We start from the raw sequence: 27370 nt of genomic DNA on the forward strand, positions 1-27370 counted from the left end.
TTTTTTAATTAGTTATTGGATCGGTGGTCAACCTCACCCGTGTAATATAGTAGGACATTCAAAATATATGGTCATTTAATCGATTTAGCAAGTTAAATTGTTAAATATTTTTATAATTTTTAAATTTTGATGTGAAATGTGTTTGTTATAAACTTTAAAAATAATTAATATAATTTTTTTAATCTAATAATTATAATTTTTTATGTGTTAAACATGTTTTGTTCAATTATAAAATAGTTTTAAAAAAAAATTAAAATATTTGTAATTCCTTTTTAATTTTTAAATAATTGTAACTGTAGTTAAACCATAAAACTTGGTAGGCAATAAGTTGCTACACAGTTTATTCGTTGTACAAAAAGTTTAAAGTCTATTTTTAGTGTTTAAATTATATTGGGTTTAATATTTTTGAGGTTTTTTAAAGGTTTTTTAAGTTACTTAAACAATTGTGTTGTTATATAAAGACAGCAAATATATTTATAGACGTATTGTATTATCGTTATATGTGTTATGAGCTCATAGCCGACCGAACGGTAGAGGTGCAGAAGAATCGGTCGACCGATGATACCTCTCAGGTCAATGAACCGATGGTTAAAAAAAGTCGTTAAGGTAATCAATAGTAATAACTGCGGGAGAGTTAATGAAAATAATTGTCATTTATTGACAATTAATAATCTCATTTATGGGTGATTAATGAGTTAGACTTAACGCTAAGCTTATTATAATTTATAAATATTTGGAAGATAGATAACTTGAACTGAACTTTGAACTCTAATAACTAATCTTGATTACAAGATTATTATGCGAGGTCACTAACTTGAGCGTCGGATTCTTTTACAGGCACCGGCACCCTCTCCAAAAGAGAAGACAACACCATCGGAACAGACAACTTTGAATGTTTTATATTAGAATTTTAAATTCTGTCGAAACAATATAAAAATTATTTTTTATTGAAAGAAAATTATCTTTGTTATTGGATTAGAACTATACTTTTATCTTGAATATTTTATGATGAATTTTTTTTACTTATCAATACGTGACATTTTCAAATTCTAGTTTTTATCAAAAAAAATATCAATTTTTGTAACAAATCTTAATTGACTTGTTAATTTGTTAAACTATGACTTATCTCTATTTAGTTTTTGCTTTCTTCTCTCGTTAATCTTCGTCTAATGCGATATTCATTCCCCGTCTCTACTAATTTTAGATGAGATGCAAGTTTTATAGAAAATACAAATTGTGATGATAGGTCAATGTTTATAAGATCAACAGGCCCAATACCGATCTATAATTAGATTTTTCCTTACAGGCTTTTAGGTTTTTAATCAGACCTTATAATTTTTTCTTATGATTTTCATTTATGTAAAAGTTTACTTTACACATTTAGTCCGTAGTGATGATTTATTTTCTTTGCTTTTGTAAATATATTAAATAGTCTATTATTTTGGAAAATCAAAATTGATATCATGCTTAGTTAAGTTAAGGATGAATTAATTGGGTCAAATATTATCAGGATCAACAATTCTTTGAGAATAAAAATTACAGAATAAATTGTACAATTAAAATTATAATATTAAGAAATGCTAAAAAAAAGTTTGAATACCTGTCAATAACATGATTAAGTATTTTGTTTCATCATAAATTGACTATTTAATTATAAAATAATTACTGATTATATTTATTTATAAAATAATCATTAATTAAGTGATAATTACTAATATTTGTAATTTTGTAAAATAACTCGATTAAAAATAGTTTTAAAAATATAAATAAAAGCGTTCTAGCCAAAGAGAAGGGAGATTTCTTCACTAAAATATTTGATTTGTTTTTTATATCTTCCTTTATTGTACCCTTAATAAAGTCATTTACTTTATTCCACAGTTTATCGAAGTATAACTGATTATATCTATCAGTAATGGGCCTAATCTAGGCCCATTGGTATTTGACTATCACAAAAAAAAAGTATTATTATTTTAATTGTTGAAGGATCTAATAATTTGATTATGAATATTAAAGTTTAAATTAATAGTTTAATTTTCAGTAGAACAACTTTATTAAGTAAAACTCTTTTTATTACAGCAAACATGAGATAATTTTTAATAGTAATACATGCGTATATATTTGACCTATATTCCTTTAAGATTAATTTTATGAATTTTTAGACATTTGATTTAGCTAGTAAGAGAAATCCATAAGATTTGAAATGAGTTGCGCACATAAAACTCAATTGAACCCTACAGCTTCATGTGCATAAGGTTCGTCTTCTTTATTATTTACTTTAAAAGTATAACATATGAACCTTTTGAAAGTGTGCTATATAAATCGTATAAAGCTATATATATACCTTTTGATATATACTCATCTATTTCATTTGCAGATAATTATTATAAACAAAAGGATGAGATGAAGGAAAATGAAAAAAAATAATACAAGAAAGTAAATGACATTGTTTTCGAAGACCTAAAGTTTTCTAGTTTTTATTTAATTTTTTTTCATATTAAAAAAGATTAGTTTTGAAATGTATTTTATTTATTTGTATTTATTTTAAAGAATAATTAAACTAGTGAACTATATATGGAAAAAAATATTTGAATAGATTCATAACTATTTGAATAAGGATACAATTTATGGTCACGTCTCGTGTAATTTTTTTGTTAGAAATACACATGTTTTATATTTATTCTCAAACAGTAATAATTAATGATTAGTTGTCATTCTTCTCATATTTAATTTTAAAAAGAGAAAAAATGGTTCTCCTTTTTTGAATTTTTACAAATAATCAAATGAGAATATCTTTTTTATATATATATACTAAAAAAATCTATATTCTTTTTGGAAAATGGAAATTTTCTTTCTCCCTCCAATGGGTGCATCCTCGTACTCGGTTTTGTCGCCAAAAGCAAAAGGAATTGTATGTAACTTCCGAACTCAGTTGCTTCGAAAATTATTCATTCTTCACAAATTCATCTCATTTCAAAGGACGCAACATCTATATGAATTGACAAGGGAACCTTCACCCAAACGCCATTCATATTACTTTTTTACTATACATGTTAAATTCAGATATTTCAATTCCAACCAATCAATTATAGGTCTAAATCGAAATCTAAGAACACCCTCAATAGAGAAAAAACAATAAATTCAAAAATGTTTTCTGAAATAAATAAAAAATTACTTTAAAGCCTCTTGATTTAAATAATCTAACACAAATACAATATGTGTTATCTACGAGCACACACAACTCAATGGAACAAGAGAACAATACAATATTCATTACGAAGATTTGGAGTTCTAAAATAAATAAATATTTTATTATAAATTTAAGTTTAAAATACTTCTTTTTTCTTTTTTTTTATTGACAAGTTTTAAAATACGTAACCCAATATTATATACGTGTCTTATGCAATTTTATATTAAGTTAATCTGTTTGTCCTCTACTACTTTTTTTTTAATTAAATAAGTGTTTTATTTTCTTATATTTTAATTAATATTCGAGTTTATTTAAACAATATTAGTTAATCATCATTCTGTTGATTAAAATTTATATTTAATTAAACATTTATATTTTTATATTTCATTCTCTTATAATTATCAGTAGATAATCTCTCTTTCATAATTTTAAATGTATTTTCAACTTATGTGTATTTATATACAAGAGTTTAATTAAAATACATTGATAACCTAAATTATTTTTATATTGTTATCCAAATTAAAAAATTATTAACTGTAGATAATTACATAGAAGTAATGCTCAAGATATATAACATTGTTATCATTATTTATTTAATATTATAATCTTGCTTTACATTAGCAATTAAAAAACCAAACCCTATTTATATGAAGTGTAATTTGCAATTTAATGTTAGATATGCTTAGAAAATCATACGTATACAGAAAAAAAAAGGTGAGCAACATATTGATATACATTTTAATTTGGGTGGTTTATATCTTAATCACAGTACGTACCTTTGTGTATTTTGAAATGTAATATTTAATTTTTAGTCCGGTTACTGGTTTACTTCAAATACAAGTTCTGGTAAACTGTGACAATAGTTAAAATGTTCAAACATTCTTCCTTTTCTTTGAGTATGTTTTCCAAACCATGTGTAAGTGCAACGACAAAGATAAGGATTGCAATGAAAATAAATCACACGTGCTTCTTTCAGTATTTTAAGATAAGGTGTTGCTGTCATTATAAAAATAATTGCAGAAAATAATGTTACTGATACGTGTTGAGAGGCGTATATAAGTGTTGGGTTGAGTTGCAGGTTGAGAATAAGGTTGAGGGATGGAAATTAGTGTCTGCATAATGCTACTGTTGCTCAACACAAACAATAACACTGTTCAGAGCTTTCAGCACCAAAAACAGCAACACAGTTTCCGTGACTTGCTCATTCTTCCACCCGATTACGTCTGCTCCCAATATACTGTAAGAACACTGCTCTTTCACTACTCAAACATCACAACAAATCTCTCCTTTTCAGATTAAAATATTATATATCTTCACTATAGATCTAGAGTTGTCTGAAAATGGAATAAAAAAAAGGTTTTTCTTTGTCTTGTTACTCTCAGGTTGAAACGAAGGAGCGCGTGTTTTCTTCTTCTGTTGGGGTTGTGAAGGATGGTGAAGCTCCCCTTCTGCTGCTTCTGCTTCTGCGTGGCTTATTCATGGTTACCACCTTATTTAATTTACTCTTCCTAATCATAATGATATACGTTAAACAGTGCAGCATGTTAACTCGATTGCCTTTGGCTGAGAGATGGGATTTCAGTGTCTGTTTAAGTTTCTACTGCGTTTTCTTTTTCTGCTGGACATCCAAATGCCTCCTTCGTTTCATTCTACCAAGTTTTCTAAGTGTTGTTGTAACTCTAATCCACTGTTTTTGACTGGATATATTCTGTTTTAATTTTTGTTTATTTATTAATTATATCATAAAAAATTAAATATTTTTTACACAAATTTATTTTAAATATTAGAATAGTGGTCAATTTTATTTATAAATATTTTCTTTTAATTACTATTTTATAACATTTACTTTTTTTATAATTTTAGAAAAATAGACACTTACTTCTATTACAAGAAAATAATTGAATAAATAGTAGAGACAAACAAAATTAATCTTGACTAATTTAAATATTATTAGTATATAAAATAATTATTATTATAAATAAAAATTATAATTATTTTGTGAATTAAATTCTAAATTAATCTAATATTAGCTACCTGCAACTTTTTACTTGTCAAAAAATTATATTATCTGAATTGATTTCTAATTTAAAATTAAAAACCAATTTATAATTTAATAAGTAACTAAAAATAGATAGTTAATGTTAAATATCACTTTACATTCATTCTAATTCACAAATCAATTATAATTTTTTATTCTTAAAGATTATTTAAGATATTATTTTTAATTTATAAAATGATATATAATTTAGTCAATAACTAATGATTGTGGTATCTAAAATTATCTAGTATTTAATAATTTTTTAATATTTTTTCATTTTATTGAAAATATTATAATAACTTAAAGTTACCCAAAAATTAAGAAAATTAAAAAAAAAAGCAAAAAAGTGGAAATTAGATTTTACAAATAAAACAAAAGAAACGCGTGTAAATTACCCGTGTATTTTTATAATAATCAATATTTAGTATAAAGCAAACACAAACCTCCTTAATAAACTAATTATGTAAACATGATTTAGACTAAAACTCACATCAAAGTATTTTAAACCACACGTATATTAAAGCACTATTTTTTATATATGTATAGTCGTATTTTGAAACGTGATCTATCTAGTAAATGATTTAACCTTTTATCTATTTCTATAATTGTTTTATTAAAATTTAGTTAATCTGCAACTTAACTGAAAATTTTGATTTTATCAGTGTCTTTCTAGCATTCGTGGAAAAGTTAAGATTATAGTTTTTTCACCATGCCTGTAATGTGAATCGCGTGGCCTGTGGTGCCTTTGTAACATTGGCAGGATTTAGCCATGCATGATTTTGCAGAAATGACCAATTACATTAATTCAGTAAGAAACACAAAGCTATTTGTACTCCAGCATTCACAGGTATTTATGATTGTTCAAGCCAACATTATCACCTGCTTCTGCTGGTTACTACACCATAAACATATTTATTATATATTTTCCATCCTTCAAAGGGTAAAATGTCTTTTGCTGTTGCCTTCACTCAACTGGAGATACCAGAAAACTTTGTTGCAGCATCCAAGGACGTTCAGAAACTCAACCACAGAAGGTTTCATACTTTAGTTTTTCTTCTTTACTTGTACTTCTCTTAAGAACATGTTTTTTGGTTATTACACTTGCATTAGTTAACTAACACTTTTGTTAGTACGTGAAGTTTCATACATTAAAAGGTTTACAAAATTTTTTCTCTTTACAAAAGAGACGGCAATAATATGACAATTTTTGTTTAACCTTTGCCAACAATAACTTGAGAATTCTTCTTACTACTACTATTAACATTAAAAATAAAATTATAATATATCATTAACCATAAAAATGAATTATAATATATCATGGACGTAAAAAAATACAAGTTAAACCTCAACCTTCTTTGCCTCCTCTTCTTGCAGAACCAAATTAAGAGGTGCCAGAGTTTCTACAGTTTCTTCGTTTCAGTCTCAACCAAGTGCATGGGAAGGGTTTCAGGTGCTTTATCCCTATCACCCATTAACCAAGTTCTTAGAAAATCTTTTTATTCGCCCTGCTCTGCTTGTACATCAATTTCGATATTAGATGTTGGCGTTCGTGTAATCTGGGTTAAGGGTACCTCACTTTTCACGAAAGATCCAATTTTTGCAGAAGATTGATTGAATACTTAAATTCCCAGTTTTTTTTAAATAGGAATTAGTCATGGGAAGATTTTTATCAAGGAGTCAACTCTACTTCACCACTGTAATGTTTAATGGATTAAACGTTTTATTTTAAACAAATGCTAATTGAATGGGCTGCAAAGTCAAAGGCTTACTTTATTGGTGATTCAGACCGTTAATGCAAGAATAATGGAAATGGAGCACTTTATTAATGTTACAAAGTTGCTGAATCTGCTTTTTATACGCCTAATGCTCACACTGCACTGCACTTTGAAAATGGTATAAGATACCACCAGAGTGTGGAACTTGTGATCTCATATTTTCACTTTGATGAAACAAAGATCACAAGATTTTAAATACAGCTACCGGGCCAATATCGATTTTCTCAAGGGTATAACAATATTTGCTGCTGCTACAACGAGGGCAGTGACAGTTAACCATTCTTCGGGGGCTCCTAATTTCACTACTGCATGTTTCACAATATAGTACATGCCTTTGAGAAATTGTGTCTAAAAACGCTCTATTTCCATAGTTGTTTTTGATATTGCCCTGCAGGATCTTGCTATGGCATTGGTATTTGTAATAGGCTATGTAGCCATCATATTTGAAGAATATCTAGCCTTCAATAAAAGTGGAGTGGGACTGTTGATGGCAGTAAGCTTATGGGTGATACGCAGTATTGGGGTAATTGTCTAAATTTTGCGTTGATTCTTTCTTGATTAAGGACTTGTCAGAACTTCATGTGTTTATGGACAAACCTTTTTAGTTTTTATGCTCTGTTTCAACACAGAGAGAGTAGAAAGGAAAGAAATAGAATAGAAAAAAAGATAAAATGAGTAAAAATCAAATATATTTGTTGGATGTTTCCCTTGAAAGAAGGTGAGAAATAAAACAGAGAAAATTTGAGTTGTGTTTCATTGATTTAGATTTTGTAGAAAAATGGAGAAAAAGAAATAAGTTTGGATTTCACAAATTTCTTTTATCTTTTTTCTTGCTTTTTTTCAATCAGGGAATATATATTCTTGGGTTTGTTTCTTTAATCTTCTCTGAAAAAGATAAGAAGACACTGACAAGGATTAGAACAAGGACAACTTCTATGTTCCAAAGCAATTGCGGTTAAATTTTGTTTTTTGATTTGTGGGTTAAAGTTTTTTCAACAAGTGGTATATTTTTCTATCATTGATATTATGGCGAAGAGGTTCCTCCTGATCCCTATAGTTACTGTATTCCTGGTATCAGCATCCCAATACAATTACTTAACAAATGATAATCGTTCACTACTGAATTTGTCTGTAGGCTCCATCAACTGATATAGAAGTTTCAGAGTTAACACATGCATCTGCACAAGTCAGTGAAATAGTATTTTTCTTGCTTGCTGCAATGACCATTGTTGAGATAATTGACGCTCATCGAGGATTTAAGCTTGTTACGGACAATATAACAACCCAAAATCCACGCCTTCTCCTATGGGTGGTAAGTGATTTTCTGTTGTCACTGCATTGTTGGCCAAAAAAATCTTACAAGGTGATTCTTTCTGAAGTATCTACATGTTTGTTCAACATTACAGTTTATGGTCAAATTTGAATGATTAATTTGCAGATTGGATTTGTTACGTTCTTTCTAAGTTCAGTTCTGGACAGCTTGGCATCTACCGTAGTTATGATTTCTCTATTGCGAAAATTGTTACGTCTATCAGAGTTACGGAAGTATGTATTTGTTATTAACTTTGAGTGTGAAGTACTAAATATGACCATATTTCATGCATCATCTAAGGTTTTGATCATTAGTGCTCTAAAGCTTGCTACCTGTGTTCTTTACAGTGGGAAATTTTAGATGTACTCTTGCTAACTTTTTAACTTACAAAATCTGAATGCCTTTGATTCGAGATCTTGATAAGTTTTCCTCCAGAAATTAATTTTGATCATTTCCTACCTATAAGTGATAGGTGACTTCAGATGACATTAACCTTTTTCATTTAAGGCCTTTATTGCTGTTTGTTGACAGCATAGACATTCAGATGTGTCCGTAAATCTTTTAAGTTTTCTTTTTCCAGCATTTTCAGACTATTTGGAGGTTCAATTGGTGCACTTCATCATATATGAAGAACTTGGTTTGGATTCTTTTGACAGGATATTGGGAGCTGTTGTTGTAATAGCAGCAAATGCTGGTGGTGCATGGAGTCCTATTGGTGCTGTTACCACTACTATGCTGTGGATACACGGTCAAATATCTGTTGTACAAACAATGAAGGTTATCTGCTGGGAAAAAAATACTTCCAGCGTGATACATCTGTTCAGATCATATGAACAGTCTGTATGAAATATCTGTAGTACAAAAAATGAAGTTTATTGGGTTTTCTTTGTTTTGCAGGATTTGTTTATACCTTCAGTCATTTCTCTGGCTGTTCCTCTAGTTCTGATGTCCCTGACAAGGTAGACACTCTTCTTCATACACTGCAAAAGTTAGCCTCAAAAGCTGAAATACTGATATTTAGCTTAACATATAGAATATGGATAACGTTGGTTCTTAACTTTGTCTTCACCAGTATAGTTAATGATGGAAAAGGACAAAACTCTCTCGGTGTATTTTCCTCTGAGGAGAGTGCTCCACAAGGACTGCTTGTTTTCTCATTGAGTTTAGGAGCTTTGCTTTTTGTCCCAGTGTTCAGGGCCTTCACAGGTTTACCTCCCTACATGGGAATGCTTCTCGGACTTGGCATGCTTTGGATCGTCACCGATGTTATCCATTATGGTGATTCTGAGAGGCAAAAGCTAAAAGTGCCACATGCTCTGTCAAGAATAGACACTCAGGGAGCACTGTTTTTCCTCGGAATTCTATTATCCGTTAGCAGGTGGTGAAAAAATAAATTTCAGTTTTTCTGCTGCCGTATGTTCATGCATTTATATCCATAATGCAATGAAACATATCAGTGAGGATGATATATTGTCTGGTTCTTTTTACCTTTTCTTGAATTATGAGATGCATATGCTTGTTGTTTTGCATGAAGTGTGATTTCATATGTTTAAATTCCCTAGTCAAACATGTTAAGTGGTTGTATTTGATCAATTAGCCTGGAGGCAGCAGGGATTCTGCAGGAAATAGCAAATTACTTTGATGCACATGTGCCGAGTAGTGAACTGATTGCAAGTGCTATTGGACTCATATCTGCTGTAATAGACAATGTTCCATTGGTTGCTGCAACAATGGGAATGTATGATGTCTCTTCTTTCCCTCAAGATTCTGAATTCTGGCAATTGATTGCATTATGTGCTAGTACTGGTGGATCCATATTAATTGCCGGTTCAGCTGCTGGAGTTGCGTTCATGGGGATGGAAAAGGTGAACTTCTGTTGGTACTTGCGGAAGGTATTTCCTACTAACACCTACACATATTGATATGGTAAAATGTTAATACTTAGTTCATGAGATAGGTGTTTATGTCTTTGCTGCAGGTTAGTGGCTTTGCCTTAGCAGGTTATGCTGCTGGTGTTGCTGCCTATTTAGTGCTTCATAAATCAAGAATTTGAACATGAAGATTCGTTTTTCATGGTACCAAGAGCAGGATAGTTTGTAAAATAATGAGTACAACTCAACCAGAAAAATAACTAGTTAAAAGGTTAAGATTTTAGTGTGCAAAAAACAAAAAACTTAGGTAAAGATTTTAGAGTAATGAGTGAATAAAACTACCTTTGGTTTAGTGAATAAATGGGAAGCAACAACCTAAGTTAACGAGAAGACAAAAGTAAGTGAAAGAAGTGGAATTCAACTTCTGTGCTTTACCTTTCTCATAAACACATGTGATGCCGAGAATACAATGTATTCAATACATCTTTTCTTTCCCAAATACCTGGAGTTCTCCTTATTTACAAAATCTCCAATTTAGCACTATATATATGTTATTTGCTTACATTTTCTTTACTTCTGCATCTGTGGAAAATTTCAAGCCATATATATCAATGTAAAGATATGAAGTTTTTAGAAGATTAGGAAACTAGACTAATAAAGTTTAAAACAAAGGATAACTTTCGTATCTCTTAAGTTATATCATACATAAAAAACAGATCAACCATTATTGTTCGAGTCTATGCACTCTTCCTATTTCAATATTTTTTCCCTTCTAAGAAAAGGAAACATATTTCTCACGTACCATCAACTCGTGCAAATTTAGAAATTTCCGAAACATATTATATTTAGTACTGTAACAAATCAAATAATTTGCTTATTGGATCCTAAAAATTAGAGATGGAGCATGGAGTTAAATAAAAATGATAAAGGTATTATTGAAATACCAAAAATATTCTAATTAAAAAACAATGAACATTTTTATTATAATTAGTCCAATTTGTCTATCTGCTCAATACAATGTTTCTTGAATTTTTTTTTTTATGATATAGCAATTTTATTCTCAGACACATCTTGTCATTTATAAATGGTGAGAAAATTACTTATTTAAACTCAGACACATCTTGTTAATCAAATAAAGACCAAAAAATTCAAACTGGGTGACATCAGAATTTTTTAATGAAATAAAATGTTTAGACATACCAAATCATTAATTTGAATTGAACCCATGTGTGTTGATTATGATTATGAAAAACATTGATGAAGCAAAAGCTCTTTGCAACTACAAAAGATTACAAGTTCATAAATTAAGCAAAAATATTATTTTTGCTACAGTCATCACGTGAAAAAACATTATTGAAAAAATATTTATTCTAAAAATGAATTTAGTGTCTTATTCAAGATTATCTTTTAAATTTCAAAGAAGTAATTTCCAATATCATTATATTTTACAATGACAATCAATAAATGTTAAGACTAGTCACTTACAAGAATTAGACTTTATTTGTCATGTCCAATTTCCACACATGGCCAACTTTATGTTTATGTTTCTAGAGAAAAAACAAAACAAAAAAAGTGAAAAATGTAATTCTAGAAGAAAATGGAAAAATAAGTAGCACAATGAAAAATGTAGTGTGCTGATGAATCTTTGAAAATCTTTATACAACTCCTTATCTTAATTGTTATTTCAATTACAACATATGTTTACCAAAGTTAAGTCTGAGTTGTTTACTGCATTAGTGGCAGATGGATGACGATAATCAAGGTCCACATAAAAGCCTACTTATATGAATATCAAGTTTTGAGGTAATGAACCAATTTTCATATTTAATTTAATTGACAGGGACATTAATATATGAAACCACTAATGTGGCCTTTAATTTTGACATATAGTATGATTGATGATTGGATGATTTGCTTATTCAAATCTAGGATTTCATGTTTTTCTATCACGCTTATTATACAATGCAATTACATATTTATCTAAATAAAATAAAATATGCTTATTATAACCAACAAAATATTTTAATTTAGTTACCCGTGGATTTGCACGGGTTCTAAAACTAGTTTCTCACGTGGCATCAACTCGTGCAAATTCGTAGAAAACATGGTGTATATTGACTTATAACGGAGTGGGCATGATTACAAATGGGTTTTGGTGGTTAGCATGTGATATGTGCCCAAACCCATGATTCAACCATAAACGCGATAAGTATGCTGCAACTAATGATAAATGAATAAATGTTTCAAATTGATGTTAAATCGATATCTTAATACAGTGCAATTGTTTAAGCATTAAAAATACACATATTGGAATGTTCACGTTGAATCAATGAAATGGGCAAATCCAACAAGAACCGGTGTAAAGATCAAGTTGACTGGAAGTCTGGGAGGGTATCGAACCGTTGGACTAATTTTTAATATTCCAACGCAAATCTAACAACCAAATACTTCTAGCTGAATTTGCTGCATTGTATCTATCAACTTGAGTTTAATCACTGAAAAAACAAACATGTTTGCACTTGAAATTTTCACAACTGGGCTGGAAACGAACCAGTAATAACTCATTAAACCAGACCATGAAATGCACAGCAAGTTATTCTTTCTCTCCCCTTAAAATCTAGGCTATTAGTTTGATGGTTATACATCAAAACCGGGCACATTCAGCAACCATGCCCAATCCAAATTACAAAATAAAAAGGAAAAAAAATAGGGGCAACCATTTAATCTTACAACTTGAGGAAAACCAACTCTTCAACAGCAGGGATATCTCCAATCTTCTTCAAAGATTCCTTGCTAGGTGGTTCGTCCACTCCAATTGCCATTACAGCTTGCTTCCGTGGAGCAATCCTTCCTACACTCATGAAGCTGACGTTCACGTTCTCCTCACCCAAAACGCTCCCAACCTTTCCGATCATGCCTGGTTGATCCACCTGCCTACACAGTATAATGCTACCCTCCAAACTCACGTCTACATCAAAAGACCCAACCTTTGTCAGATGGGGAATTCCATCTTTCACCCGACCCTCGACCTTAATCTCCCCAGAATCTGATATGGCACTTGCAAATCGAGATTCCACATTAGCAATCTGGACCTGAATGAATTCCAGTGGATTCTCAGGTGAGCCATCAAGAATAACTCTCTCCTCAGTTATCCTGAGACCTCTTTGCTTAGCAGTGAAATCAGCATTAACCAAGTTCACAAAAACACTAGATATAGGCTCAATCAGACCCTTGGTTATCATGGCACGAAGAAGACGAGTGTCCAGGTCATCAGGAGCCCTAGCGGTAGCATAAGTGACCTTCACTGTTTTTACACCACTCCCTCCTGCTACCAGCTGTACAGCCAATCTACCCAGTTTCTCAGCAAGATCAACGAACGGTTTCAATTCTGATAACACCTGCAGACAAGAAAGAAACAAATAGATGTCCAACTGTCATTCTCTTTAGACAAGAAAGAAACAAATAGATGTCCAACTGTCATTCCCTGCATAAAGGGAGATTAATTCATGACTCAGTTTTATGATGTGCTCCCTAAAGTTGAGCACCAAACAAAATCCAGAATTTCAAATTTGGCAATAACACTAATGGTGTAATTCTCTGTATTCCCATTTTCCAATTACTCTAGTCAGATTTATCAAATCAAACTTGCGTGAATGTGAATTTAGTTTAGACCATTTGAGTAGATAACAGCTAAAAAGTTATCAATAATTGAAGAAAATGGGTACCATCTTCCAAAATCGATATCTCAAACTAGTAGTACACACTTCAATAAATGAAGTTACAATGACTTTCTCAAGACCGGCGAGAGTAGCAATGGAAATAACATGAAATAATGCATACAGAAAAAAAAAAACAGGAAGAGTATTAATATTTTTACTGATACCTCAGAGGGAACCATTGGTGCATTGACTGCAGTAGCTGCGAGCTCCCCTTTCAGAGCCCCGACAACAGCTTCTGCTATTTCAATAGCCACACCTTCCTGGTAATCATTTTCAAGAGCTTTAATAACAACAATAGTGACAATGGATTTAAAAGCAATGTTTGTCATATCCAAAAGTAACTCACCTGAGCTTCGGCAGTACTGGCACCAAGATGGGGTGTTGCAGTAACGAGCTCATGCAGAATCAACTTGCTGTCTTTGGCTGGAGGCTCCTCGGTGAAAACATCAAGTGCCGCCTGAAATAAAGAAATAGCACAACCATTATCTCTTTAGTATGCAGGGTTCCAATTATATACTTCTCTATTTCATTAAAGTGATCTATTAGTAGTTCAAAATGGAAGTTGTACGAACCTGAGCTACAATCCCAGAATCTAGTGCCCTAACAAGAGCATCCTCGTCAATGACCCCTCCACGAGCAACATTGACTATCCGAACTCCTTTCTTCATCTTTGCAAAAGTCTCATCATTGAGAATCTTTGATGTAGCAGCTGTGAGAGGCATATGTAGAGAGATGAAATCCGCAGAGGAAATGGCCTCATCAAAGCCCACTAGCTCCACACCAATGGCCCTAGCACGGTCTGCAGGAGCATACGGGTCATGGGCAATGACATTCATACCAAGGCCCTTGGCTCGGCGAGCAACTTCAGAGCCAACTTTCCCAAATCCCAGCACAGCAAGTGTCTTCCCAACCAAGGAAACTCCAACATACTTATTCCTCTGCCATTTCCCTAGATTGCACAGGGAAACATGTTAAAGAGCAGCTAATAACAGAATCCACAACACGAAGAGTAATAATAATAATAATAAAACATTACAAGAAACAAGGTATTCTAAGAATTAACTAGTACTTCATCGCTTTAAATATTAATCAGTCACGGACAAATTTATTCATCAGGAAAAGATATTTCATCTTTTATAAGACGAAAAGCATTCAATATAAAATTTGGTTCGGTATATTCTCTACGAGATTACCAAGAGGAGGCAAAAGCATTAACCTAAAAAGATCACGTAAAATTCAAAGTCAGCACAGAACATTTCAAATCAACTGTGTAGTTCAATAACAAGATTCAAATCTAATGGTTCCATGTATTCTCTACGAGCAAAACGCTTGAAAGAAAACAAAAGAACGCTAAAACATTTCTGAAATAAAAAATCATTTTAAAATGACGCAATGCTTAATGGCAGAATTCAAACAACATTTCATATAAAACTGACGTAATATTTAAAAAACAACATTTCATATAAAGCATAGTTGAATCGCAGAATTCAAATCTAAACGATTTCCAACTCGACGAAACGCTATGAAGAGAAAACTCACCGGCTTTGACGGAAGCATCGGCCTGAGCGACGTTCCTGGCCATGGCGGCAAGAAGAGCGATCCCGTGCTCGGCGGCGGCGACGGTGTTGGCGGTGGGCGCATTGACAACGAGGCAGCCGTGTTCGGTGGCGGCGGCCAGATCCACATTATCGATTCCGACGCCGGCTCTTCCGACGACCTTGAGCCTGCCGCCGGAAGACTCGAAGACCTCGCGCGAGACCTTGGTCCCGCTACGCACGATTAGCGCATCGCAGAGTGAGATCTTGGTGCAGAGCTCCTCGGTGCTGAGATTGTATGAGCAATCAACATTGGCGAAATCCTTGAGCAGCTTCAGCCCCGCGTCGCCGAGCTTCTCAGCGACGAGAACCGTGGGTTTCGCGTCGAGCCCCGCCGATACCAGCACCACGAGCGGACGACAGGCGCCGCGGCGCGGGCGGAGCGAGATGGAGAAGGCGGAGGAGAGAGGAAGCCTCGAAGAGAGAGAAAGAGAGGGCGATGGGAAGCGAAGGGTTGGGGATGTGGCGGTGGCCATCAAATTAGGCAGAAATTGCAGTGAAAGAATGAGAGTGGAAAGTATTGAGTCTGTTTGACACCAAAGGGTTTTATAACGCGATAGGGTTTATGTTCTGTTTATCAATGCTGTATTCTTTTTTTCTTTTTTTTTTCTTTCTCTCCTCTTGTTATTATCAAATTGTCTTACTTAATTGTAATATTAAGATAGATGAATGAATGCGCACACCCCTTGGTTTGATGTAAAACCACGCACACACACTTGTTGAGTGCATGTAACCACAATCCTGCAATTTGGAGGTAATATAGAAATCAGGGATCCAACGTACAGATGTTTGGAATTTACAATAAACACAACTTCTATACACCTCCACCTCCCCTCTCTATGTCAAAATAACTTCTGATTATTTAACCAATTCTATTTGTTATTATTTATTAATATAATATTACAAAATATAATTTAACGTTGATACATTCCGCAAGTTTCGTGTGATGCTGTTAGCAACGTTAAAGTTTTTAATGTGCAACGTTTAAATTGTTGTTGCATGGTCAAAGCCACTTCCGGAAGGCAAGAGATTTTTCCCATTGACGTTGGACCTTAGGCCAATCTTTGTTGATTTTCCACACTATAAATAGAGTGGCTTTCTTCATTCCAAATACACAGATTTGCACTTTCTTCCCTTTCTCTCATTCTCTAATCTTTTGTCTTCTTTTCTTCTAAAATTATTCTGGGTTTTTAATATTTCTCTTTAGATTGTATTCTGGGGGACTTGCGTAACATACCGCACATCTACACGTCTACATCTACACGTCTGAGGACCGCACATCTACACGTCTGAGGAAGTATTTTGTTCGTGATCTTTATTCTTTATTGTCAGCTTCTACAACACTATTTACTACGAATTAATTTGAATTTTTTTTTATGTGAGTCAAAGTTACTATGAGTTACTTAATCTTTGACTTGAGTTGAAAATAAATTGATCTGTAATCTACTAATAATAATATTTTATTAGAATTTTTATCATTTTTAATTTTTTTTATTACACCTATTTATGATTAGATAGATTCACACATGGATCTTTCAAATATTAAAATATAATTTAATAATGTTTCAATGATTTAAAATGTTTAATTTAGTTATTTGTAAGTTATATATATTGATAATTTAATTTTCAAATATTATCTGTATAATAATATTAGATAAATGTTTAGATTTCACAGCTATAAATTAAATTAGTAAAATTAAATTACTCGATCATAGTAAAAATATAAAATAAATTACAAAGTATTTGTAAATAAAACAACACATTAATCCACTAATTTACTGTAGATTGAGTCGAGTCATAAAGATTTTTGTTTATTAAGAAGTGAGTCAAATTAAGTTGATCTTTTTTTAATTTAACTTGTAGTAAGTGCAGTTAAGTTGAATTAAAATTAGGTTAACCTATAATCCAACTATAACAACAACACTTTATTAGTATCTTTATAAACTTTTATAAGTTTTATATTAAAAGATTCACAATTTCATTTTTTAATACTATTATATTATTTAATAATAATTGAATGATTTAAATGTTTAATTTATTTATTTATCAAGATACATATGTTTGTGGTTTACTTTTTAACTTATCTTTATAATAATTGTTGAGTTTGTAAACAAAGATAAGGAATATATAATATATAAGTGAGGTGTAAATTTCACCTTATAAATCGGGTTGAGTTATAAGTTCACTTCTTAATATGGTATTAAAGTCATGATTATAATTTATCTTAACAATATTTTTTGTTTCTTGAGCATTTATATTTCATCCGCTGTCATACCATCCAATTCGAGATGTTTATACCTCGATGTGAATGAGTGTGTTAAGTCTCACATCTCTTAATAATAATAATATTTGAAAAATTAGATAAATGTTTTGATTCTAATGTTATAAAAAAAATATGAATAGAGTTAATACACTTTTATTATATTCTAATAAAAATATAAAATAAATTAAGAAAATAAAACATTGATAAGTGACTCAACTGACCTATAAATTTAATTGAATTATAAATTTTTTATTAAGTGAAAATTGAAATGGATTGAAGGAGTCACTTTTTAACTCAATTCATTATGAATCAATGTAAACAGAGTTAACTCACTTTAATACTCCTATATCTTTAATTTAGTATTAAACTTAATAGTATAGAATGTACAGGAATAAAATATGAAATACTTATTCTGTTATATCTAATAACTCTTTTCCCAATAATTTTTTCATTATATTCAACCAATTAGAAAATTTAAAATCAAACAATTATACAAAAAGAGATAATAAAAAACGTTAATAAAAATAAGATTTCTTTCGACTTTTTTCCTTAATTAAATAGTTTGGTACGAATCTCAGTGAAAAATAAACAAAATCAAATATATTATATTAAGTGTAAACCAAAATTGTTTTACATTGTAAACAAACAGTAAAACGATTATATTATACTTTTTAATTATATGATTTATTTATAAATATAGAAAATTGAAATCATAAATGTAATAATAATTATAAAAATTAACAAAATATTTGTCACTCCTCTTCTATTGTCCTTTTGAAGAAGAAAAAATGGTTCTCTTTTATTTTTATATTATAAAGTTCAAGAATATATTAATTATTTTTATCAATTATATCCTCACTTTTTAAAATATTAAACAGAATAAAACGGTTCTTTTTATGAGACTTTAAATAGATTACAACTTCTATTAATCAGCTATTTAATGGACAAATTATTATTTTCGCCTTCTCATTTGTCTTTTCATAATCAATAAAATTTATTGTATTCTTTGAAAAGAAAGAGTTAATATAAAAAGAAAAATCAAAGACAATTTATTGTGGAACAGTGATTTTTTAAAGCTTAGTTTCAATATATTTAAGGTTAAACTGAGAGTAATATCAAATTTTTGGATGGGAAATAAAGATCTTCCAATAAATTTTCAAATAAAATTTGTGATAAAAAATTTAACATTAAAAATGAGTTTTAATTAAAATTCAAAATTTTCATAAATTTAAATACTTTTAATTACATTTTTATTAATTTTTATTTATCCATTGAGTATTTAAATTTTTATTGAGTTTTTCTAGTGATATTATTCTGATTATTTACGATGTTAATAAAATTTTGTAATCGATAAATTATCTTAATTACTTGTGATGTTAAAAAGTGTTATTAATTTTTTTAAAATAATTCCACTTTCACATTTTATATAAAAAAATTAAAAATATATGAAATCAAATTCAAAACAATTTTTAAATTATTAATATTTTCTTTACTAATAATTTTAATTTTATCACTTACTTTTTTAAAGAAATTATACTTAAATAAAATTCACTTTCACTAATTATTAGTAAATAATGGATACGTGTGAATATCCATATCTATTTATTATTTATCATAAATCTTAACTACATATGTTTTTTCATCCTTACTTATAACTAAATCAAAAAGTCTATAACTAAAATCATGTAATAAATTGTGCTTAATACATAGTCGAATTGGAGGAACAACCCGTGTCGTCTAGGAGAGGATTTTTCGGAAAGCGTGTTACGATCAGAAGAGAAAAGAGATGATTTGGTTCTTTTAAAATCGTGATTTTCTTTTAAAATTTTTAACAAACAGTTGATAAGTATAAAATGTAAAGTAGAGAAAATCACGCAAAATATTTTATCCTGTTTCAAATCAAAAAATTATACGTTCAGTCATTAATCACTATAAACAATGATTAACCTTTTTCACTAAAATTTAGTTGTACATATTACAATGAGATAATGAAATGACAAAGAAAAAAAAACACATTCCTTCGACAAATGAACGGAAGAACTTCAGCTTAATCAACTTGAAGAGAACAACTTCGACCTTATACCTATTAAGCGCAAGCTTTTCATATTCACAAAACTTGATTCAAGCAACACTGACACTTGAAAACTTCCTCAGATACTTTTTTGTAATCTCAAATGACTTAATTCTCTTTTCACTCTAAGAGAGATTCCCTTAAACACACAACTCTAATACTCTGAAAATGAAAAGTTGTCTTATAAGAGCTACGAAGATCTCTATTTATAAGCTCAGGTTTATGCAAGGTCAGAAATTGAAAAAACATCTCCAATTGCCAGTGATAATCGATTATCATAAGTGATAATCGATTATTTGTGTCCGTTATGGGTTTTAAAAAAGTGATAATCGATTATCCTGAAAAATAATCAATTATTTACGTGACTTGGACAATATTGAATTATGGATAATTGATTATTTTGAGCAATAATCAATTATTTGCACGAACAACTTTTTTTTAAACAGACTCGTGATAATCGATTATTACACCAAATAATCGATTATCTGTGCAAACATCTTCTAAATATGAAAACTTCTAAGTATTCTCACACCAACAAAATAATTCTACAAGATACTTTTAAAGTAAATACACCGAGAATCTTCTTCAAGTCTTCATCTCATAACACCATCAAAACTATGATATCTTCAAAATACCAATGCTCCTAGTTGATAACATGAATAGTTTTTAAGAGAAATTTAAAATAGTAAAAAAGATGTTTATAATAAATTTAGTATTTTTTAATATATAATTTTATATTATCATAAAATGAATATTTAAATTTTGGTACTTCAATAAGAAAAATTAATTTTTAAAATACAAATTGTTTTTATTTTATGAAAAAAATGTTATATGAAATTATATCTTAATTTTAATTTATGTTTCTAAAACTTATTTCACTTCTGCGCTTTAACCTAACTTCTTTTATCTTCTCAAAATTTATATAAGTGATTGTTTGTAATAAATTTAGTAAGTGGTTTAAAAATACATGTTTCCTGAAATGTAAAACTTATGCAAACAAAATCTAAAACTATAAAATATACATTCCCTTTTCAACAAAATTAATTAACTGCCAAGCGAATTAACTTTTAATTGAAGTAACTGTTAGCTAGCTTCTCATCAGGTAATTATTACTCAATAATTTAGTTAGTAAATATAAAATGATGTAAAAAATATATTTATATTAATGAAATATACGCTTTTAAAGACGAAAATGTATTATTACATAATAATTATATTATATTTTTAAAATATAATTAAATTTTATCAAACTCTTCAATACTTTTATTTATTTAAAAATATATATAAAATTATTTATTTATTTTATATGAAATAATTTGTTATAACTTCAATAACATAATTTATGAAATATATACATTATTTTAATTTCATATATGAATTTTATTGGTCTGAATGATGTATTTTAATTTAAGTAGATAAAAACAGTTCTATATTTAAAATGATATATTGATTAAAATTGTAATTTTATATTGATTGAAATATAAGAAGTAAAATTTTAATTAAAGTTGACTTCGGATAATCAATATATAATTTTTTTTTACATTTATTTAATTATTTTAAATTACTTTCATATATAATGATATAAGATTTTATTCCTTTTTCTCCTATCAAAATATATACATCTCCATACTAAAAGAAAGGATAAACTCATAAAATAACAAAACACTTTAAGCTCTAGAAACATGTAATTATAATTGGTATAAAAGTATGAAAATGAAAGATACGAGAATTATAAAGTTTATTATAGTATTTTACCCTTTTCACTCTACCGCTCTACCAGCTGTATATAAAACCAAAGATAATGTTTATTTACCTGTTGATTAGTCTATTATAGTATTTATAATAATTGATTGTTGAGTAATTTTCAATCAATTAAACAATGACACATAAATAATTTTAAAATATTATTAAAATATTATTATCCTAAAACCAATTTACATCCTCGTATCAAAAACTTCCGAAGGGTGAGAGAGACAGGTGCGGCATGGCAGGTTGGCGGAGCTGAGGTGTTGATTACATAAAAAGTGAAAAAGACAGACAAAAGATGCCACGCTCTCCTTGTCGCGTGAAGCTACCCACCTATTACAATCCAATGACTCATATCACTCAACTCAATTGCCCTCGGAATGAACCAAACATCCATGTGGACCCATTCAGTTGGTGTGCTTTTATTTTATTTTTAAAGCAAACCGTGGTTGGTGTAATATGCTTGGTGTATTTATCTCTTTATTTATTGCAAAAACTTTTAAATTTTATATATTTATCAATTTAATAATATATTAATTATTAAAAAGTCTGGTTTAATTTTTTAATTTCAATAATATACCACTTCGTTTTAGTAGATCTCGAATTATAGAGAAAGTATTTTTTCTCTCGACTTTACTTGGTATAAAATATTAAAGGTGTGTTTATTTTGAATGAATGATTTGGAAAGAGGAAATGGATGAATCTGAGAGTCAATTAATTGTTGATTATTTAAATAGATTTGGAAGAGAGAGTGAAAATAAATTTATATGTAAAATTTGTGAAAATTAATGTAGAATTCGATTCATGTAACAAATAAAAAAAATTATTTAATTAATAAAAGTTGAAGATTATCAAAAATTAGAATAATATAAAATAATAATTGTTATTATTTATATTATTATTATTACTATTATTATTATTATTATTATAAAAGAAAAAAATATGAAAATTATAAAATACAGCAACCAACGATAAATATGAAAGTTAGTTTAAATCATTGGAAATCATCTTATTTATAAGATGATTGAAAATACCATGAATTTCGCATTTCCCTTCTTTTTCTTATATGCTAATCTTTGCAAACGAATACAATGATCCCTGTTTTCCATCTGCGTTCATTCTTCTGAACAGGAGTTTCCATTTAAACGAATATACCCTAAGTCATACATGTTAATACCTTGAGACATTCTATCTTTAACTAATTAACGTAAAAAATTAATTAAGTAATTAGGAATAACGAACCTGACTAATTTAGGTTTATTTAGGTACAAATTTATTAAAATAACATAAATAAGCATGAGGTAAAAAGATTGTTCAATTATTACTACATGCGTCTCTAACAAGTGAATAGTGTTGATTTGGTAAGTGATTTTGTTAGATGTATTCCATAAAAGTCCTAAACAAAGTCAAGTGGATACATATAAGATCCAAAAAAAAAATGTGTAAGACCTGTATGATACTTGTGAGGATATCTCTATTATTGTAAGTATAAATAATATTAATTATTAAGTATTTCAGATATTATTTTAATTAATCAAGGTAAATATTTTAACTAACGAGTTCATGATCTGAAGGTATGTTTGTATCCTTATCCATTATTTAATTGTAAAAAGTATGCGTGTCCTAAGTGATTCATCCTTTTCATAACTAATTACAAAAAAAGAATGGCATAAATAGTAAATAATGATAAATGAAAATACAAAAACTAAAAGGATAAATGACAAGGAAAAGAAACTTAAAAGAATCTATGGTTTTCCTTATTAATTTCTATGGATGGTAGAAAACAATGTGAAAAGAAAGAGCATGAGCCAAACTCAAACTTCCCAAAACAAAATCAATAAAAAAGACAGATAAATGAAAACTGGAGACTTAGGATTAAGGAAAGGAAACAAGGAATAATTGAACAAGAAAAGATACTTTGGAACCATCAAAATTCTTCCAACCAAAAATGCCAGTCATCTTCATATCTACCCTCCTCAAGCGTCCTTTTCTCGCCACTAAATCAGAAACAATTGCTTACTAATAAAATATACACGAAACAATTTTGTTCAGAATGTGCTTGTGCAAACAACATTCAACAAAGCATTTGGCAAAATCAACGTCAAAACACCTACAAGATAAATTAAACAATTTCTTCAGAATGAAATTCTCATCTTCTACTTTGTAATTCGTACAAGTACAAAATAGGTATATGCAAATACATTTTTGAATTTAAAAAATTGCATTCTTACGCTCATGATGAAAAAGAGTGCCAATGAAAATGCTTGCAAAATAGATATGTATATATATATATATATATGCAATATCTGTAGAATTTGGAAAAAAAATGTAAATAATTTAATAGATGTGATAGATGAAAAAAATATTTTAATAGATTAGTGGTAAAATTATATATTTGTCCTTATAATTAAAATTAAAAAATAAAATAAAATGTAATTAATTAAAAAAATAATTAAAACTTGAATGATTTTTTTATAAAAAAATTAATAGGTATAATTAATTTAAAATATTGTGATTGATTAAAAATATTTTAATTAATTATTAAATTATAAAAAATCAATACTATTATTAATTAATTACTTTTATCATTATAACTTTTATTAGTATTTTATTTAAATGTTATATTATTTTTCCACTAATATTATTTTTAAATGCTTTATATTTCATTGTTTGTATTAATATTGTTATTATAATTATTAATTATCATAAATAAAAGGTTCTAAATTTCAGAAAAAGTTAAAAATTATTTGGTAATTTCATTTTTCTTCCCTCAAATCTCTTGGATTGGATTTGAGAGATTGAATCTCACTTCCCACTCTCCAAAACTCTCTAGTTTATGAACAGATTCATTGAAGGGGAAACATGTGTGTCTTTCTGACTCACTCTCACATAAATATTGAATCCATTGAAAAGATAAAGCAATAAAAGTAAATTTAGATGGAATAATAATGCTCAGAAACACAGATTGAAGAAGAGTCGTTCCACTGCCAAAGATCAATGTTTTAGCCTTGCAAATAGACTGTCTTTGTTGTGACCTCTCCAAACCAAATTTAACCGTTTGTTCTGTACACCCTTTTACTAAGATACTTTCCCACACTAGCAGTCTGTTGGCAGACACAGAAAAACTTAGCACTGGAGAAAAACAATCGTGTCTTAGTTGGATTTACCTTTCGGCCAATGATGAAAAAGACATAATCCGATGTGGTCTCAGTAATCTCAAATCAATCAAAATTAGTAATTTCTTTTATCAAACTCAGGAAATTGAAAAGTGAAAAAGGAAATAAACAAAAAAATCTTATGAAATACATTTCACTGTGCAAGTCGGCAGGCCAGGACTCAAACAAGTTATTCAAACCCGCCACCAATGTTGTACAATGTAACCACAACAAATTATTTCATAGCACAAGTTGTTCTTACCAAAAAAAGAGTGTTGTTCTTGTGAAAAGAATGTTAACTTTGAGGAACTAAGTCAGTCTTTATAAGATATGTAAATCAATTTTATTGTAGAAATGTACTGGTAAGAAGTTCATCCACACTCAATTTAGAAAGAACTCAAAAATATCATTGCATTAGGTAAAAAAACATAATGAATACTTCTTGTAATTTCATCATGTATTCACAAACCATTCAATAACTAAAATCTTCACAATAATATTATATATATCTGGAAATACAAGCACACTCAATCATTACTCATAGAGAGATACAATCGGATACAATAGATACAAAAACCAAGCACACTCAATCATTACTCAGAGAGATATAATCGGATGCAATAGATACACAACCAAACACACTCAATCATTACCCATAGAGAGATACAATCCGATACAATAGATAAAAAACCATAATAGGTAGACAAGGGGTTAAAGTTGAACTTGATTTTGAACAGGTGAGACATGAAAATGTGCAAGATAAGCCTCAGCCAGCATGCGACCCAACTGAACTTGAGACTCGGTGGATAAGTGAATATTATCGTCGTTCAATTGCAGTCCTTTTGCGTCCACGCAAATCACATTAGGAAGATCAATTTCTTTTTGTGCTTCTCTCACTTTCTCTATATACTTAAATCCCGATGCCAACGCAACCTACATCATCATTACATATAGACTAATTAAGCCCTAATTGAATATGTTAACCATAATTTTTTTTTATAATTTCTACAAAATAAACCTGAATTATGCGAAAATACATTTAGGTTGGTTTGTCGGAAAAAGAAAAAAGGAAAGGTAGTGATGTTGGAAACCTGGATGATGGGAAGAGATGGTAAATTGAGATCTTGTCGAACATTGTGGATGAAGGTCTCCATGTTAACCTTGTAAACTGCAGCGTCTTCCTCGTTCTCCGTGTCGCTTTCTCCTTGGAACCACAACAACGCTTTCATCTCGAAATTCTCGTGCCCTTTCACGCTTTCCTTAGCTCTCTTCACCATATTCTCGTACAGTTCCTCCCCACGCGCCCACTCCTTTAAGGCGGTGCCGCCCACGGCGCAGGGGACCAGTCCCACCTCCTCATCCACGCGCGGCCGCAGCGCATTGGCGAACGCCATGCCGGGGCCCACGCCGCAGGCTTTGGCTGTGTCAATGTCGACGTGGAGGGGCTCGTTTGCCGGTTCCCATTTGAGGTTGGCAGCGAGGCGGAGGATGGAAGGGTGGGGGCCGCACTCCGGCGGGACGACGCCGTCCCAGTATTTGCCATTGGCGCCCCTGACGATTCCGCCGCGACCGGCCGTGTTGCTTTGGCCTGAGAGGACGAAGACTTGCCTTTTGGGTTTTGGGAGTCTGACTGTGTTGGTCTCCATTGGCTTCTGCTTGCTACTGCCACAGGAGAAGGGAACACTTTATCGGAGTGCTCAGGTCGTTGATCTTAGTTATTAATCAGATCATGAGTTCACGCGACACCTTATCATGTGGTAACTAACCACCGACATGTCTCCTGGAGTGGTTTAAAACATGTGTAACACGATATGAAACGTTAAAAAATAATATATATTACATCTGTATTGTTATTGAGCTAATAACGAAACATAATTTTCCATAGAAATAAAAAAATAGATTGAAAGTAATACGTCAGTATTTTTCAAATATAAAACAAAACAAAAGTATTGTCGATAAAAAGAAATAATTAAAACAGATTTTCTCACCGATCTCCAGTTGATATTGTGATTTTTTTTTAAATAATAATATTTTAAAAATATTTTAACATTATCTACGTGTCATTGATCAGTCTAAAATTATTCCACAATCAATGATAATAATAATCATAAACACTAACATCAATCAATCATATAATATAATGACATATATTAAAATGTTTGTTAAAAAGATATTATCAAAGTATCATTGTCCTTTTTATTAGATAAGATGACCATCTTTTGTTTATGTATTGGGCTTTATGTCCCGACACGCTCCTGGAATGTTGGGCCTAAATGTTAAGAAAGATGCTTACTTCCTACACCACTCCAATTACTTTTAGCATCACTATGTTTCTAAAAAATTTCAAAAGTATTCTTTATATTTTAAAAACTTTTACACTTTTACTTCTTTTCTTTAAGAGAGTCGACATCCGGTGAAGAAAAATTCTTGAACGGATATGTTACATTCGTATTTATGTTTTTTATTAATTTTTTATTAATTTATTCTATTTTAAATTAATATATAAATATTATTTAATTTTTTTAAAATTTGTTATGTAATTATATTTAAATTAATTTTATTTTATTTAATGAAATAATTATTATTAATTTAATTAAATTATATTATTTTTTAATTAATTATAATAAAGGAAAGTTCA

The 27370-nt window shown here is 29.8% G+C and overlaps 3 protein-coding genes across 3 annotated transcripts; 1 reads left to right on the forward strand and 2 right to left on the reverse strand.

Annotated features, from left to right (window-relative positions):
• The first annotated feature begins 4254 nt into the window (after positions 1-4254).
• On the forward strand, positions 4255-10709 carry LOC124832133 (sodium/proton antiporter 2-like). The gene is made up of 13 exons (XM_047306264.2): positions 4255-4426; positions 4570-4668; positions 5986-6072; positions 6165-6259; positions 6600-6675; positions 7395-7523; positions 8136-8312; positions 8439-8545; positions 8969-9089; positions 9210-9271; positions 9385-9690; positions 9910-10204; positions 10291-10709. The coding sequence occupies exons 1-13, from the start codon at positions 4286-4288 to the stop codon at positions 10363-10365; spliced, it is 1770 nt and encodes a 589-aa protein (XP_047162220.2). The 5' UTR covers positions 4255-4285; the 3' UTR covers positions 10366-10709.
• A 1999-nt stretch (positions 10710-12708) lies between these two features.
• On the reverse strand, positions 12709-16118 carry LOC124832150 (D-3-phosphoglycerate dehydrogenase 1, chloroplastic). Its single transcript, XM_047306282.2, has 5 exons — positions 15442-16118; positions 14475-14851; positions 14249-14359; positions 14067-14162; positions 12709-13581 (listed from the first exon to the last, which is right to left on the reverse strand). Exons 1-5 carry the CDS (start codon positions 15971-15973, stop codon positions 12910-12912), a joined length of 1788 nt encoding a protein of 595 aa, XP_047162238.1. The 5' UTR covers positions 15974-16118; the 3' UTR covers positions 12709-12909.
• Positions 16119-25208: 9090 nt separating this feature from the next.
• LOC124832149 (carbohydrate esterase, putative (DUF303)) lies at positions 25209-26486 on the reverse strand. The gene is made up of 2 exons (XM_088096113.1): positions 25824-26486; positions 25209-25665 (listed from the first exon to the last, which is right to left on the reverse strand). The coding sequence occupies exons 1-2, from the start codon at positions 26376-26378 to the stop codon at positions 25444-25446; spliced, it is 777 nt and encodes a 258-aa protein (XP_087952239.1). The 5' UTR covers positions 26379-26486; the 3' UTR covers positions 25209-25443.
• Between the last annotated feature and the right edge of the window lie 884 nt (positions 26487-27370).

This window comes from Vigna umbellata, chromosome 8 (assembly GCF_029865625.1).
Source record: "Vigna umbellata cultivar VRB3 chromosome 8, Vumbellata_1.0, whole genome shotgun sequence".
Lineage (NCBI taxonomy): Eukaryota > Viridiplantae > Streptophyta > Magnoliopsida > Fabales > Fabaceae > Vigna > Vigna umbellata.